General features: G+C 39.2%; 1 protein-coding gene across 3 annotated transcripts in view; it reads right to left on the reverse strand.

The window, feature by feature from the left end:
* The window catches only part of ARHGEF7 (Rho guanine nucleotide exchange factor 7), a 116,126-nt gene that overhangs the window by 59,460 nt on the left and 38,803 nt on the right, over nucleotides 1–17,863 (reverse strand). For 2 of the 3 annotated variants that reach the window (XM_050972524.1, XM_050972532.1), the window contains exons 3-5: nucleotides 10,526–10,610; nucleotides 7,883–8,013; nucleotides 5,320–5,521 (exon numbers count right to left, since the gene is read on the reverse strand). In XM_050972524.1, coding sequence (XP_050828481.1) covers nucleotides 5,320–5,521; nucleotides 7,883–8,013; nucleotides 10,526–10,610 — 418 coding nt within the window. Of the gene's footprint in view, nucleotides 1–5,319; nucleotides 5,522–7,882; nucleotides 8,014–10,525; nucleotides 10,611–12,660; nucleotides 12,744–17,863 lie in introns of those variants that run through there. The other variant, XM_050972528.1, reaches the window with a different exon arrangement.

Consider the following 17,863-nt stretch of genomic DNA (forward strand, 5'->3'; position numbering starts at 1 on the left):
TTTAACTTATATGCCTTCACATTACCTGACATCCCCACATTCTCTCTTCTGGCATGTCTTCAGTTTATACCATATTCATTTTCATGCAACATTCCACTTTGTGCTACCCCACAGAGAATTTATTCCCTTCAGAACATACTTTACTAAAGCACTTTGACCCTACTGCTACAGAACACCCCCGAGTGTTTCTGCTCGTACTGCGCCGTAGGGTGTGATCTAGATAAAAAGATCTGATTTGGGTTATTTCATCCCACATAAGGGGAGGAAAGATGTGTCAACAAGAACACCAAAAGCTGTGTGGTCCCCATTAGCCAAGTGCTACAAGCAAGCTCCATCTTCCTAGACTAATCAGCTCAAGTCCGGCATCAGCAGGGCAGACCTAAACCTGATGCCAGCTCTCAAGAGGGCTCAGGCACTGCTGCAGTGCTCCACTCTGCAATACAGACACTATCAACACTGCTGCCCCAATAGCACTCACTGGTGCCAACCTCTATTTTATTGATGTCTGTAGAGTTACACTTGACAAGAGAAAATAATACTCCTCTGAGTGTACATGGCTGGGGAGAGAAAAACTAACATTCTTCATGGGGTTTTAGTTATTTTTTCCTTTGTTTTTTTTTTTTTTCCCAAAGCCAAAAGTGTAATTTTTCCTTACCTCACATACCACAGGATGGAAGCAGCTGACACTCTACTCCTCCACTATATTCTGACCTTTTCCCCACACTGATTTTGTTTTTTTAACATCCAAATAAAAGAAACACTATCACTGTAATTTGCACTGGGCCTGATCCCAATAAACTGCCAAGAAAGCCTAACTGAGGCTAGGGCAGTAATGATACATTAATTTCTGCAAAGAATTAGAATAAAGTTTGTGACATACCAAATGTAGTTTGTACAAAGCTGTACTCCCTTCTGTGTAATCTCAGGCCATTTAAAGGGATTATGCTTGGACACAACTCAGTAACGGACCATGTGGGGGTTTTTTAAAATCTGATTAACATCTGACAGTAGCTAAGCAAGTGCATCCCATTCTGGCTAACCACCCTTCTTTTCCTTGCAAGGGAACCCTCCAAACTAGGTCTCCAAATCTCTCTAAGCACCGTGTGAGACAGAAGCAGCACTGTAAGAGACAAGACTCCACCTACACCTTCACCTCTTCCTGTTCCATTTTATGTAAGCAAAAACAACCTCAATAAGGCCACACTGTCAAGTATCTTATCAAGCTCACACATTATTTTCTACCCTCTGTCACATGTAATAGTAGAGCAGGATAAAACCAAAATCCTTTCATTTAGAAGTACTTCCTGACTAGGGATCAAAGACCATAAGATGTTAGAGGGTTTGAAAAGGGAAATGAAAACAGGGGGAGGGAGAGAGAGATGGAAAGAAGAAACTTCAACTTTTTTTTGAAGTTCAGAGTGTAGGCATGTGCTTGAACAGAAAACAGTACTTTTTCTTTTTTTTACATATTTGATCATAACTATCACAACTTTAAACAAATCCTCTTTTTCTCCTTGGGTCAGGGAGGGGGGACAGAATAAATACACACTCAAAAGCAAAACAAAAACAGTTTTCTATCTCAGCCAAATTTATTTTCCCCCCAAAATAGCCATTGTCCAGCCTAAGAAAATGAAATGCTGTGCTTTGCTCACCAATCTCAGTACGTGTCCTACAAGCATTTGTGGCTCACCTCATTAGCACTGTGTGCTAACTCTAATCAGCCAGGCACAGCTAAACCAACAAGTTACAGCCATGGCACAACAACTGTGAGATACCTTAGCATGTGATATTCTCTGCTGGTGTAATTCATGTAATGCAGCTTACTTTTTTTCTAAACACTTGAAGAAATCAATGTGGGTAAAGAGTGTTCCATTCCACACATCTCTTTCTTCCCTTCCTTGAATATATAACTTCAGAGTCACTGTAAAAGCTAAGGTTACATATCTACAGGTTTTTTACACTAGAGGATTTTAATTTAGAACAAAAATCCATTTATGTAAACATCTAATGCCTATGAAGTTTGTGAGAATTAAAACAAAAACACACAGGCATAAAAAACTTCTCTCTCTTCTTTCAGTCAATTTGCAGAAGTCAGGTTACATCAGACTGAGAAGATTTAATTTAGTGAAACCCAGGAGCTTTAGTCATGTCCTGGGAGCTCTCCACAGAATGCATCATCCTATACAGGATTTCCCTATACAGGATTTCTAGTATTTACAGTATTTTCAGCTACATTTCAGAGAAGAAAGAAGCCTAGAGTTATATTACCAATGCCAGACCATTTACAGAGTATGTTGAAAACAAATGAGATGTCCAGGATGAACATTTTTTTCAGAGAGACCTTAATCAAGAGCATGTATTTCAAAAATCCTATCTGGATCTTTTTTAAAATCAATCTATTGTAACACTGATAGAAAACACATTTTGAATTTGAGCTAGCAAAGCTGCAAGTTCTCCTAAACACTTTTAAAATACGTAAGGCAAAAAAGAGCACTTTTATATTTCAACCTCATGCTTAAGGCATAAAGGCACTTAAAACACTTCTGAACTAGGGAAATCCTGAAGTGAGGGGTATATATAGTTACTAGGAAATAAAAAAAGTGGGCAGTATAAGATTATCAACTCAAGAAATGCCAGCTCTCCTAATGAAGACAAGCTAAGAGCAGGGACACAGGAAGGCAACAGAAATTACATTTAACTTAGAAGAAGCTTCTCATGAACACCCATCTATTCAAACAACTTCAGAGCTTTGTAACAAACAGCATTACATCTTTGTTTCCACAAGGACAGCAGAACAAATAAAGTCCAGCAGCAGGACAGTGCATTTGGATACAGAAGGGAGGAGAATTCCAGAAAAGCCCTCTCTTTAGGATCTTCAACAATATCCATAAAGCAAAACTTAGTTGAGAATAGAAATGCCCATAACAAGTTTAATGGAAACAAGCAATAAAATAAAAGAAACAGCGCAGCAAATTACAACAATGGACTTCAAGTAAGAAGAATTCAGTAAGCTTAAAAATATGCATTAAAAAAAGAAGCCCCACTAGTAAAAACACAAGCAGAATGGGCTTGTGAGAATGATAATTCCTTTAAAAGTTAGTGGCACGTCAAAGAAAGAACAGAAAAAGTGGATGCTAACTGACATGGAGCAAATATCACAAATATATACACTGACCACAATCAAACAAAAAGAAGCAAAAGTAAGCAGAAGTCAGGTCACCTTACAATACAACTCACATTTACAATACAACTAACATGGTCATGAGGATAGTAGCAACAAAGCATCCCACAGCATGCATACATACATGAAGGGGTAAAGCTAATCTGCAACTCCACAGTCACTGACACACTAAGAAGCTCTTGGCATGTCATGCTTCCTTCTACCACCCCCCCATCCTCTCCACAAAAAAGTCAACTGCAGACAACTCAAACATATACCTACAAATGCATAAAAGCAGGTTAAAATTACTATTTTGATAAATTACACAGTACCTCTCGTGCTGAGTTGATAGTAAGAGAACTAGCTATATCCATATCTGAAACCAGAGAGGACAAGTGAAGTTCCACAAAGTACTGGAAAAAGTCAAATACAGTAATTTTAAAATGGAGAAGGAAAACAAAGAAAGCTAGTGAGCTACAGCTCAGTCATTTCAACTTTGTAATACTCAATGAACTAAGCTTCCTGAGAAGAGAAAAGCTTGGGCACAAACAGAAGAAACTTCCATAGAAGAAATTGAACATATGAGACAGCAGTCCAAGAACGCAAGAAGTCTTGCAGAAGCCACAAGGGATAAACTGTTGTGGCAGAGAGAATACACCTAAAAGTGGAGGGAAAAGGATTTGGAAGAATTTTCTTCTGAGGGCAAGAAGTGAAAGTAAAAACCATGTCAGCCCCAGGGATCAGAAAGTGCTGCAAGGAGTCAAGCATCAGACTGCACTTGGCAGTCCTTTGTGCAGTCCCTTCCTACCTACTTCACCCAAGTGCAGCATTCTTAATAAAATAAAAACCACTCAATTCTGGTTACTGGCAACTTCTGGATCTTGGATGTTCACTGTTAAAGCATTTCTGTCCTGGAGCTTAATTGCCTACCTAGGTTCCAAGGAGCTGGAGGAGGTCAAAACTGATGAAATTCAAACAAACAAACCAAAAACAGGCTTCAAGAATTGCTTCTCAGGATAAGTTGCATCTAAGGGATCTCTAAAGAACATTAAAGCCAAGTCTTACATTGTGACTAGATCTGGGAGAAGCTGGTTGAAAAGGACAGTGAAGCTGCAGAGATCTAAGACTAGCATTTTGCAACAACAGATTGGATATATTAAATCAAGGAAGAAAATAAGAGGATGCAACCAAAGGAGAAAAGGTAGGTTTTTAAATGGACTTTTGCTGCCACAACCTCACTGCAATCAGACATCTGAATAGCTGCCTCATAATGAGGGGAAGAAAAAAAAAAAAACAAACATGCCAAAGACTTGAGCACAGCCCCAAAAGATGTGTGTTTTCACTAGAGCTGTAACAAAGGAAACAGTGGTAAAGCCTCCCAGAGAGCCTGGGTAATGTTATCCTACCAGGCTTATCCCTAATCTCTGAAAATAAGCCAAGACCTGGGGTAAAAAAAAGAAATAAAGGAGACTGAGAAATTATGTCACCCACAACAATATCCTAGTAGATTAAAAAGGAATGTTACTTCTGATTTTCAGATGACATTTGACTGTATGAAGTTCAAAATAAAACTGCAGTGGAAGGATGAAGCCTGTATGAAGAAAAGCTGAAGGCACATGAACAAGAAAGAAAAAGAAAAATCACAAATACATTAGCTTTCAAAATTTTGATAGAATTGGGTTTCCTTCCTGCAGTTGTTTACTTCTAAGTAATGGGATGTATTGAGTAAATTTTTGTCGGGTTTGGAGGTTTTTCTTTTTTGTTGTTTTTTGTTTGTTTGTTTGTTTTTTTGTTTTCTTTTGTAGGAAATCTCTCACTATTTAAACTAAAAGCACCAATTCAAAGTCTGTCAGCATCTGAGTCAAAATCCCACATTCTAGGAATTCAGACCAAGGAATTGAGAGCAGCCCAAAATGACAGACAAGCAAACAGAATGGGGAGTTTCCTGCACACTTACTGCTAATTCAGAAGCCACTCTATACAGTGAGCTGGGGTGGGGAAGTGAGAATTTCCAAGCATTAATCATTGCTGTCAAAGACCTTCAGTAAATAAAATCAAGCTTAAACAAAAAGCATTAGAAGTTTTAATGAATCAACCAACCATCAACCTCTACCCAAAGCAAGAATTTCTGCAAGTATGCTTTCCCCTTCAAAACTCACCATTTGATTTAATTTCTCGTACGTAGTTACTTGGAAACCACCCTGTTTTTCCATTCAAAGTTCCTTCCCACCAGCCTCCTTCTTCCACTCTTGTAACATGAATAATATCACCTTTTGAAAAAGAAAGTTCATCTTCATTTGTCTGTTGAAAATTAAATTTGGCTCTCACCACCAACTGATGGTTGCCGTTATCTGTCATGTCCTAGTAAGAGAAAACAAAGAATAAAGTGATCATTAGAGACTTAAACAATATTTCCATGAGCAAAACAGAAATGTCCATAAAATGGAAATAGCCTTTGCTCCACACACAACAGTCCCCACACATTTTTACTCAAAAGCCTTTATAAAGGTGCAATTTACCATTTCCAGTATTTCTGTAATTTTTAATCTACAGATTTTTATCAGCCATGGGAGTATATATTTTACTTATTACAGCCCCTCCAAATCAGAAAGGGTTAACAGCTAAAATGAGAATAATTATTGCTCTCACAAAGAAAAAATGTATACATTTTTCTATAACTAGCATAAATTGAAACTGCCTTTGACAACTACAAAGAAACAAAGGCCTTACATTAGAGACCATTTTCGTAAAATTCTCTGTGCTGCAAGGAGGGAGAAACTGAGCTGGGTGTAATTTAATTTTAGATATATCAAGAGTTTGCAGCACAAAACCTTTTCCTTTTCTTTTTCAGGTTAGTGGCTTCCACAGCTGAAGGTACAAGTCTCCATGGCCTGCCAAAGAAGGAGAGTTCATTCACCAAGCCTATGAAAGAGTTACACAACTTACCTTGACTAAGTACTCCCAAATCATTTCTCTGAAGGCTAGCAAAGCTGGAAGCCTGCAGCAGACTTGCAGCTGTCTATATACACTATGTCTGTGTGTATGATCATTCCTTACCATGGGTGCCAAGGCAGATTATCACTCTGTCCTAACATCTGAATGTTCTTTAAAGTAACTAATTAGTCTTTCAAATTAATGATTCTGAAACTTAGCATTTTGTCCTTGGATGTCAGTTTTGGCTATCTGCACCATTCAAGCATTTCATAAGAGTTTGGGCAAACCTTTATGCTGAAAAAGTGCAATACTTGGACAACTTTAAAAACGTTGCACTGGAACTGAGAGAATAGCACTACAAATCATGTTTGTATCTATCATAACCAAGAATCAATACCTGTACAGATAAAAGCATAGCTTAGTGAGAAAATGACTGTGTAAGCAGTCCTAGTCAGCTATCCAAGTAGAAGAATTTCACCTACATGTTGCCTATATAGCTGAGGTGATGAAAAGACTGCATGTTGTCACTAGGATCTTACACATCAGCTTATTCATAACCCCAGCAATCATGTTATTGTATCACAACTCAATATGACTTTCATCAGAGTTAGCAGCTGAGAAACTACAGGAAAATGAGGGCAAACACGACTTTGAAAACATGCAGAAAGTCCCAAGGCAGTGCAAGTCCCAGTGTTGGACAATTAGCTTGGCACATTTTCAAGCGCCTCTGCCTTAATCCTCTGCTGGTACATTATGTGCTTTCATCCTCTCTGCTCAACAAGAGAGAATGTTTTGGTTTAGTAAATGGTAAAAAGCCACAAAATAAGCAGAAACATTGCACAGTGAGATCAGCTACAAACCCTATGCTCTGCCAGTATGACTTTCCAGCAGAGGAAATTAATACAAACTTGGTGAGAATGGTTCCAAACAGATCATCTACACCAACAAAACCAAACTAGGAATTTCCTGGGTTTGGCCACTAGCTCTTTTTCCCTCCTTCTTGCACTTCTCTCCTCTTTGCACAGAGCAACTCAGATCACCAAAGTGACAGAAACCCTGAAAACTCTGATCACTTCAGAGATCCAGCTAACAGCCAGTCCCACCAACCACTGCATCTGTCAACAGCAGAACAGGAGCTCGAATTAGTGGCCTTGGGCAAAAACTTCACAGATAAAACACATTGCACACCTAAGAAAGCCACGGATAAAGCAGCTATCATTAGGGATCTGAACCCTCCTTGCCAACCTTCAGTGACTAAAGGTACGATTTATCACAATTTCCATGAGGTATGCAACCTTGAATTCAGCTGAACTATAAAATGATGGCCCACACAACTCAGTTACCCAAAGGCAAGTTGAAGGATCAGCCTTGAAATATAACAGAAAACAGGAACAACTACCACTACTGCCAAAATTAGAAGTATCACCTTCACAGAGGTTTGAAAAACATTCAATCATCACCCCTAAACTCAGAGAAAATGAGATTTCTGCCTTTGGAAAAGCAAGTCCTTACAACAAGAAGAAAAACACAAATCCACAAAGACACTGTCTATGCAGACAACATGGAGCACTAAAGGGGGAAAAAATAGTTTGAAGTTCACAAAAAGCTGCATGTATTTTGAAACATCATATAAAAAACTGCAAAAATAAACTCACAGGCTAAAAATACAGAACTGAAAGAGAAGAAACAGTTACTTTGCTACACTATAATTTACTTACAAAGCTCATTAAAAAAGAAAGGGGGAATAAAATAGCACACCACAGCATATTTCATTCACACAGAACTTACCAAACTCCGATACTGTCCCTGAAAGAGTTTTGAAGTTCTACTGTGTGAAGACTGGGATCCCAAAGAATCAAAGGATTTTATCCGATGAGATGAGGGACGTGCACATACAGAGTCACTGCCCAGCCCTATGTCTGTAGGAGAGTGGGGGAAAAAAATTAAATATTAGAATTTTAACAATTTGCATCTGTAACTTCTGCTTATCTCTGTAAAATTCACATGCTTAAAGCAGATTTGATGTATCTGCAGTTACTCAGAAATTAGAGATTCAAAAAATGATAGCAATAAATAATCTAAAACCCTGAGACATAAACAATTTCTTCCCCACACAGACAAGAAAACAACTTGGCCTGTTTAGAGAGAGGAGGGTTAGGGTTGTATTTCTCTATTCCTACTCACTACCAGTCTATTTAAAGGTAATTAACCAGCATCATTTTAGCTAGTAGCCAAGAATTTTGACTGCATGAAACTTGCTTGAAGTGAAGCCAGCCACATCTGTTTCTTAGTTCTTCCCACAGCCCCCCATCTCCTTCTCAATTAAAACATTCCTTCCACTGTCTCTTTTCCTACATTCCTTTGCCTCATCCCTTTTTTTTTTTTTTTTGCCAACTAAGCTATTTTTTCTTCTTTGGAGGGAGGACTAGGAATAGAAGAAAGGAAAATGCTGCTTCTCAAGTAAACAACACCCTCCCAAAACATTTCCCCTCTTCCATTTGTCTCTCCTCTGAGAAGCACACCCATGTGATATGTCCACCTGAAGGGCTGTGTGCCATCAGGGCTGCTGGGGTCCCTGGGGTCCCTGGTGCTGGGTGAGGGCTAGGAGGCACCAAGGGAACAGCAGGACAGGGCTCATCCCACCATCCCAGCCAGGAGTGGGGCAGCTGGGGGCACCAGGGCAGCCCCAGCCCTGGACACTGGGCTGGCACATCCCTGGGATGGGATGCTGCCAGCCAGCGAGGGTGGGGGTGTGTCCTGTGGCTTAGTGAGCCACTGCCAGCCAGGGGCTGCACCAACAGCAGCTCCCAAGAGCCAGGGTCAGTGCTGGCTGCAGCCTCCTTCCTTGATCCCACCACTCCAGAGACTGATACTTCAATGGAGTGAAAACCCACACAAGTCCTTCATCAGTAACCATGCCCATTTCTCACATGCCTCATATTGTAGAAGGCCTATGTCAGACGAACCTGTGTATGCCTGAAATTCTTGCAGATCCACAGGGGATCTGAAATCCATCTTCCAATACCAGAGCAGAGAGAAACAGTCTAAAATGCCTGCTACACAATTACCCAGTTAATGAAAATTGTTTGGAAAAGAAAGAAGGTTTATGCTTGCTCCTAGGAATGAGACAACACCACAGCTTGCATGTGGTTCTGATTTTCTGTTTCCATACCACCACCACATGCCCCTACCATGAAAGGGATCAGCCCAGGTCCCTTCCAACCAGCTGCAGTTGTGGCTCTTTGTCATAGGCCTTAATCCATAGATATCTGGACAAAACAGCCACACTTTTTCTCCACTTTACCAACAGCAAAGGCAGCAATGGCCAGTGTACAGCAGTTTTGAAGATGCACTGCACTGGTTTGCATTTGCACTTACACTTGAGATGAGAGGCAGTATCACCAACTGGTCTAAACAGCTTCAAAGAAGTCAATGGTATTACTCCATGCCCATTCATTAAAACTAAGATTTGGTTGCAAAACTTAATTTTAAGGGGTGCTTTCTAATGCAAGGAAAAAAATAACCCACCAAAACCACAAAGTCTCTCATGAAACAGACAAGAGATTATAAATGTGACAAGATACTTATTAATTTTTAATTATTAAACTAATTTAATTAAATTAAATTCATATTAAATCAAGCAACACTTATGCATCACTGACTTTTCTATCACCTTTTCTTCCTTGCACAAAAACTGACACATATAGTTCAATTTTAGACTCCCTCTCAGACTCTGACCTGATGACCAATATTGAACCTTGCTGCTGATGGTGGAACAGGAAGAAACCAAAAGGGCCAATGCCATAATTTCTTGACTGTCCCTGGGTCCAGCTGGCAGAATTTAGCACAGCCTCACCCTACAATGATGGATGGACACCTCTCACCTGTTTGTTACTTCTACAGCTCTTTCCCCTCCCACCAAAAAACCTTAAGGTGAGTGGTTCATGACTTCTAGCTGCTAAATGAATGAAATATGTGGCTTAAGGGATCAAAGACATTGGATATCCTTTTGTTATTGGCAAGAAAGAATAGCACTGGGAAACATAGGCTGGGGAAGGCAAAAATGTTGCCAAGTTTTTTAAATAGGAGAATGACAGAATGGAGCACAAGTCAGCTTTAGTACTTCAAACGTGGAGGGGAAAAAAAAGAAAAACAACCTAAAAAACAGGCCTTTCTGAAAAACACAATTTTCCTAAATTGCTTGCCAGCTTAAAGGCTTAGCCTTAGCTCTACCACAAAGCTTCCTTCTGCAGAAGACACAACTAGAGAACTCACAGCCACTGCAAAGTTTTAAAAGCATGAACTTCAACAAAATCTCATTTAAAATACTGCATATGTTCACCTCATCATGGGTACAACACAGGTATAAATATACACTGATGCAAGGTGAAAGCAGCAGCAAGCCAGCACAAGACAAAGTAGTCTACTTACCTGCAGTCACCTTATTTAAAGCCACAAGAGAGCTAAGAACTTTGCTGAAATTCTGTCCCTGATACAGGTCATTTGCATCAAAAGTCTGAAAAACAACCAAAAAACAAGTAGTTAAAAGTCATAGAAACAAGCCTTTAAGCTTGTACATGCAAACCACAACTGTAGAAGCTATTGCATGAACAAAGTATCAGTCTTTTAGTGCTTGTTATGAGCCAGTAAAATGGGGTGGGGGGGAGCAGGGGGGGAGATGATCGTTCTCCTTAAAAAAAATTTAAAACCCCAATTTAAATGGAAAGATAATATAGCAACAGCTGCATTTGAAAAAAAAAAAAAAAGAACTGAGAAAACAAAAATATCAAAAGTATCATTTAAGTTACAAGAATGTTGACTAAAACAAGTATCAGAAGATTTCCTAAGACATTTTGCCCAAATAAGAGTTACTGGGTACCATTTCTCTTGGCATACTCCTCTTTTTCTGTAGCAGTGCACAGGCATTGTACCTGATTTTTGATAACGTACTTTGAAAATAACTGAAAATAATTACTACAACCTACATCATGCCATCTCTTTCAAGACACAGAGGAAAAGAGCATTTCTGAACATTAATGAATTTTAAAAGAATTAAATTGCTGGACAGGTTAGATCAAGGATGAGCTTTGGGAAGAGGACAGATGAAAGGAGAGGTTCATTTTATTTTTATTTTTTAACTGGTAAGGCAATCCAAACCTTGAATTATCTTGCAGAAAACACTCCAGCAACTTTCAAGCACTGGGTGATGACATTACACATCTGGATTTTTGGGGGGAAAGAGGACATTTTTTAAAAAAAGGAAAATCCCCACAAACCCATATTTGCCTGAGGTAATGGAAACACTCATCCAAAGTCTCATGAAAATAGCTCTTGCAATAGATTCTGCATAGGTTGAAAGAACTCACAGTACTCCTTTGTACAAGACTAGAAAGCTGACAATAAAAGACAGCTGCTGCAGTTCTTCCAACTGATTTAAGAAACAGAAAGATATTTAGTTTTCTACAATGAAGCAGTTTTTATCTAAAAAGTCAACAAAAACCAGTTCACTTTTCTGACAACAGACCCATCCCACAGACACTATCAGAAAGTCCTTACCCAGAAAACAGCCTTCACAGACAGGAGAGGAAAAACTCAATCCCAGGGGAGAAGCGAGAAAGGAACAAAGAAAGGCCAGTTTAACCCAAGAGAAGCAGAAGTGTTAACAAAAGCTATGAAAGTAACCACAGAAGGGGCTGCCAGACCAGTTCTGACTGGTGATGTAATATCACAGGAAAGGTAGAACAGATTTGGGAAACATTTAATACCTGCATACATTCACATGCTCATCTCTCCCCCCTCAGACTGAGGATCATCTCTGGTCCCAGAAAGCAGCAGTTCTAGCTGGGCTGTACAGGTGCCAACATCCCTCAAGCTTGAGTAGCACTTACACAGCTCAGAAAAGCAATGCCACACAACACACACAGCATCAAGCAGCCAGAACCACACAACAGTGTACTCCAAGCAGTTATTGCTCACATAAATAAAGTCAAATAACTAATTCAACACGTTTCAACAATAATTTAAAAATACTTCTCTTAGTTATTTGAAGTTGTAAGGAGTAAGGAGAGGCACCGGGGAATTGCCTAGATGTGAATTTTGTAAGGCTTTTCCTCAAACACAAGGAATATTAAAAGACTATGTACACAAAAAAGGCATTAAGGAGAAAAAACAATCTGATTTAACAAACAGACATGATAGATTTTATTAACAGCATAATTTATAAAGTCAAAACCAGGCTGCTTAAATTGGAGGAAAAAATTAAGCTGCTATGGAACAAGAAAGTATTAAGAGTGTGAAATTTCCATTATTACTACATGCTTATTGTAGTAGTTTTTAAACAAATTTGAAGTGTAAGTAAACTTCAAGTGTGAACAGAATCACAAAAGCCTAACCCTGATCTTAAAAAAATTAAATATATGAAACAGGTCCCCATGTAGAAACCAGAACTGAATCAGAAAAGGACAACACGGGAGAAAGAGAATGACTAAGAAAGGGAAAATTTCAAAAAAGGTTACAAATGATAGCTTAAGCTTACAAAGCCTTAAAACAATCCATTTTAATCTCACCTTCATTCTGGATTCTGATGGAGCCAAGAGCTCTCCACAGTCAGGCTAACTTGAGAACAAAAGGTTGAGAGGAAGCCTGGTTTCCTGCTAGGCTCAGACTATAGGGGCTACCAAGAACAATTTGATTGGATCATCCCAACACGTACAGTGCCATAAAAAACCTGTATCCAGGACATGCATCCAGCCTGCTCACAGGAAACAGCACAATGGGAGGATGCAAGAAACATTTGCTTCCTTGTGATTTTACATGAAGCAATTCTGACAGGAAGCCACTCTCTGTAGCTCATAGCCAGTACATTCAGCAGCAGCCTACAATAAAGGGGGAGGGGGACATGATACCTTCCAGAGGGGTCTTCTCCTAACATAGCAAATGTTTAAGAAGTTACTAACTTAGAGAGGTAAAAGGTGAGGGGAAAAAACATAAGTGTTCTAAAGTTTAAATGCTAATTCTTGATTATAAACTCCTTATCTCAAAAAAAAAAAAAAAACAACAAAAACCAAAACTTAAAAAACCAAACCAAAAACCAAGGAAATACACAGCCCACAAAAAAAAAAAAAAAAAAAAAAAAAAAAAAAAAAACCCACAACACTAAAAAACCCAACAAAAAACCCCAAAAACAAAAACCCCAAGAAAACCAAAAGACCCCACACCAAAACAAAACACCGAAAACACTGAGCCCCTACTAACCACTTATACCCTTCTCCCATCTTAGTGGACATTTGTTCATTACACAATATATCTGAAAATTCTGACAGAAAATCAAGTAGCCAGAGAAAACAATCTACTCCAGGTTTCAAGGGAAGTCAGGCTTGCATGTGGCCTCTAATCTTTATTCTGGTAATTATGGACTAATCAGCTGTAGAACTGACTCTCAAAATTTATGTTCATGTTAAAAAGAGTAACCTCTCATTCAGTGACACCAGATAGCAAACATACACCCCTCCACCTATACAGCATTCCCAATTCTTCAATTGCAAAAACCAAAGCTGGATTTTGAGATCCAAATATCAAGCCAAACTATTTTTATAACACAATATATTACCAAATAACAAGGTCACATAGTAAATTACTTCTATAATACTGGCATAACCCACTTTTCTAATCACATCAGAAGCACATGAATTCAAAACTGCACACCCCTACAGCTCTGTAAACCTAAAAAGACAAACACTTAATAATTGCAAAGTAATACCTTTCCAAGATTTGTCTTTTGAACAGCATGCAACAGGTATAAATAGACATTAAACAAAGCTTTATGGAAAAAATATGTCCTTGACTTCCAGGCAAACAAAATTTATAACTCTGTAGAGACTCTGCCTGTGATGAAATTCACCCACTGGTTCACTCAATCCTTACTTTCCACCAAGAGTCAGATTAAATATTACTGGGAATACAAGAATAAAACCATCATAAATCAGATCAGATGAGGACCAAGCTAAGCCAAATCTTTTGAACAAAGTATTTAGCTATACCTTTGCTATGAAATACCATAGAACTGCCCACATGCCTCACATAAGCATTAATGGGGTGATGCTCGGAGTGATGCTGTCTTCCCAAGTCACCACCAGGAGTGATGCAGCCTGGCTTTCCTGGAGATTGCTGAACATCTATCTGCCTGCTCATGTGAAGTAATGGATTCACTCCTTGCTCTGCTTGCTGGCACACACAGCTTCAGCTGTACCCATGACACTGCCCTTATCTCACCTGGGAAGTTTTCTCTCACCTGTACCCTTCTGAATCTCTCCCTCACCCCACCAGGGCAGAGTGAGTGTGGCTGTCTGGGGCTGCACCACAACAACACCCCAGTGGATCCCATGTTCTAAAGGCAGAGCAGATCAGGCCAGCAGTGAGCTATAAACAGCACTGTCAATAACACCCTAGAGCACTCGGGCACTTTTGGTCACTGACTGCCACAGCCTGCCAATTGCCAACACCCACACACAGATCCTGGCTTCCCTTTCCACACACCACACTAATTCCAAACACACAAGGCTGGCTTCCCACAACCATATATGCATTTTCTGTCCCCAAATTTCAACTGGCTGCATATTTTATTGATAACAATTCTATGATCTCTTCCAGGTCATTAATGAAATCTTACATAACGTGGTTGAGCAGCAACAGCAGCAAAACCCCTAGAGCAAGACATACACTGGATGGTCATTCTCCATTTGGAATGATAATGAAGTTTATTAATAAGCCAGTTTTTAAACTCACTTCATGACAGCCATTTTCACTTTTCCATCACTAACATTTCTTCAACACCAAACAAAATGCCTTAGAGAGTCATTTCATCCACATACTGGCTGTTCAACTACCACATTTACTCTCTGATTCTAAACAAGAATAAACTCTTCATGGATCTGCCTAAACTCCATAACATTAAAAATTACCTGAATGTATTATTAGGACCATTTCAAGTCATCTAAACCACTAACCCCCAGTGGATGGAGCCTTCTGTTCAGTGCTTCTATCTAATAGCAATAAAGAAATAAAACTAACATAACAATGCTTATCCCTTGTGTCCCTGCAACAACCAGTACCTACTGAAAGGAAAAAAACACTACCAGAGAGCTTGATGAAAGAAAAAGGAAATGAGAAAATAAAGCTGAAAATATATCTGGTGAGAGCACATTACAGCATGCAGTAAGCCTGCAGCAAGATCCTTTTCTTCAAATCAGTCAGTTTTAAGTCCTCATGTAACCATACTATTTTATTTCCCCCTTCTAGACCTTTAAGTCAGAATCCACTTATGGAGGAAGTATTTTTAAAATAAAGGTACTTCACCTGATAAAGCAAAGTCTACAACGGGAGACAGGAAAAAAAAAATTGGGGGTGGTTCAGCCAAGCTTTCTTCTGACACACACTTTCCTCAAATATGTCTTCTACAAACCTTAACTTGCTTGTATCCTTAAACCAGCAGAGCATCAGTAAGGTTGTATCTAACAGCCAGAGCAAGAAAAGTTCATATTCTGGTTAAAAGAGTAAAATAGAGTAAAATAGAAACATTTTTCCTTGCTAAACTACTGCCTTGAATATACACAGGTACAATACTCCCAGTGATATTAACACTTAAATCATCTGACAAAAACAGGTGACAGCTTTCCTTACAGCACTGCACCACCAGCTGCAGCAGCTGAGCAGCAGCCCAGGCATGTGTGCAGCACAGATAGGGCAGCAGCTGCCAACTCCCCAGCCAGCCCCAAAAGAAGCTGGAAGCCCTGGGCTGTGTGTACTAAAGCAGCAGGACACTTTCCAGCTCGGTGCTGCAGCCTCAGACCCCCAAAGGCTGAGGAGAACATTGGCTGGCTCAGCCAGAGGAAATGAGAGGAAATGAGCAGAGTGGCCTGACAAAGCACAGCGTGACACCACAACGTGTCACTCCACCTGCTCCTGCTGCACACACCCGGGCTCTTGGCCACGGCAGCGTGAATAAAGGAGCAGTAGGGAAAAAAAGCAGGTCATGTTTAGAAACAGGTGATTGCAAAAAGCATCAGGAATCCCAACACCTTTCTTTGTTGTGCCCCAATCCTTGGAGCAGCTGGAAAGAGGATGCCACGGAGGCCATCCACAGTTCACCTTCCAGTGATGACATCTAGTAAACCCAAGCTGAAAAAAAGGCATGCTGTAGGTAAGCCCAGAAGCAAACCACGGATTTGTTCATTTATTCTCACATTAGGTCAGCTCTAAGCGGTGCTGCAGCTATTATGCAGCAGCTGCTGCTCGAGTTGCATTATCATCTGAAAGCTGCAGCAGTAAAAGGAGAGATAAGAAAAGCAGGGAACTATGACAACTGAGAGGAAAGGAAGGGGTGAGGGGAGAAGAGATGATTACAAATGTTCTGGAAATCTCTATGAAGCATACTGTTGCCCAAATGTAGCACTGTACAGCACAAAAGAAAGCTAAAAAAAAAAATAAGTTCTCTTTCAAAAATTAGGAGTAAGATAAAAGGAAAGGTTTGAAAATAACTGGAAGAACAGACCTGCAGTACATGATTTCTGTGCCATTTGGTAACATTTCACAAGAGAAACATCAGTGGCAAAGAATAAATAAAACTTAAGAGGTGGTCTGGAATTAATTTTGCTGCTCTTATAAACCTGTTCCTCAAAAGTAAAAACCTGTACTAAAACAACATGTCACCTAGAAAGTTTTAATTCCTGCAACTAGTAATGCTTTAATTCCTGAACTAGCAATACTTTTAAGACATGACATGGTATCTACAAAAACAAGCAAAACCAGCTGTAAACATGTATATGGAAGATTGTAGTGTCTGTGTGCATGCATCTAGATACACATTTTAAACACCAATCCAAAGAGGACAAAGGTTAAAAAAAACCTGGTTCAGAATCCTAAAGCTTTCCAGCTCCAAGAATTTTTTGCCCAAACCCAAACACATCAGAGCACTAATGATCCTACAGAGCATTAATTTCAAATACTAAACAACAATTTTACCTAAGAAAGTGCTTCAAAGTAAACTTCTTGCATACACAACCTAGCTTACATCAACGCAAGCAAAAATATCATTAGAAAAAAAAAGAAACACAAAGAAACGCTATGTTTCCTTTTGGAGATGAACTGTACAATTCCTCAAGCTTTCAAAATCTGTTTTTAGAATGTAACACTGCAAGTTAGTATCCTCAAATGAATTCTTTTGTAACATGTCATAGAATTCTGTATTTTTGAGCATAAGCTACTTTGCTAGTAGTAGCAAAGCAAGATGTAATTTAAAAAGCATAAATAGAAAGATTAGCACTGCCTACACTTCTCTAAGTAAGAAAACATAAGAACAAGCCTATTCCAAATTTCTACCTGCATAGCAAAACAAAAGCTACATTTATTACATCTTCATCCTAAAACACTTTCAAATTGCTTTGTAGGTTTTGGTTTATAGATGATATCACAAAGTGATAATCTCAGCTGACAGAGAAAGACATTCAGTAGCACACAGTATTAATACACAATTGAGTAACATGGCTTAAGGAAGCTCACACTTCTAGAACTATAGGCAAAAATAAAAGTTGTTTGAATTAAATTACCAAAGAAAATTTGATCAGGACACTGAAGCTGAGACATTGCAGTTCTTGCCAATGTAACAGGTTACACCTACATGCTTGGCTGAAACAGCAATTGCATAAGCACCTTCTAGTGCCAATGAAGAGAGGCACCTCAACAGGAAAATTGGCCAGAAACATACCCTGAGAA

Source organism: Serinus canaria, chromosome 1, assembly GCF_022539315.1.
Source record: "Serinus canaria isolate serCan28SL12 chromosome 1, serCan2020, whole genome shotgun sequence".
In the NCBI taxonomy this organism is placed as follows: Eukaryota; Metazoa; Chordata; class Aves; order Passeriformes; family Fringillidae; genus Serinus; species Serinus canaria.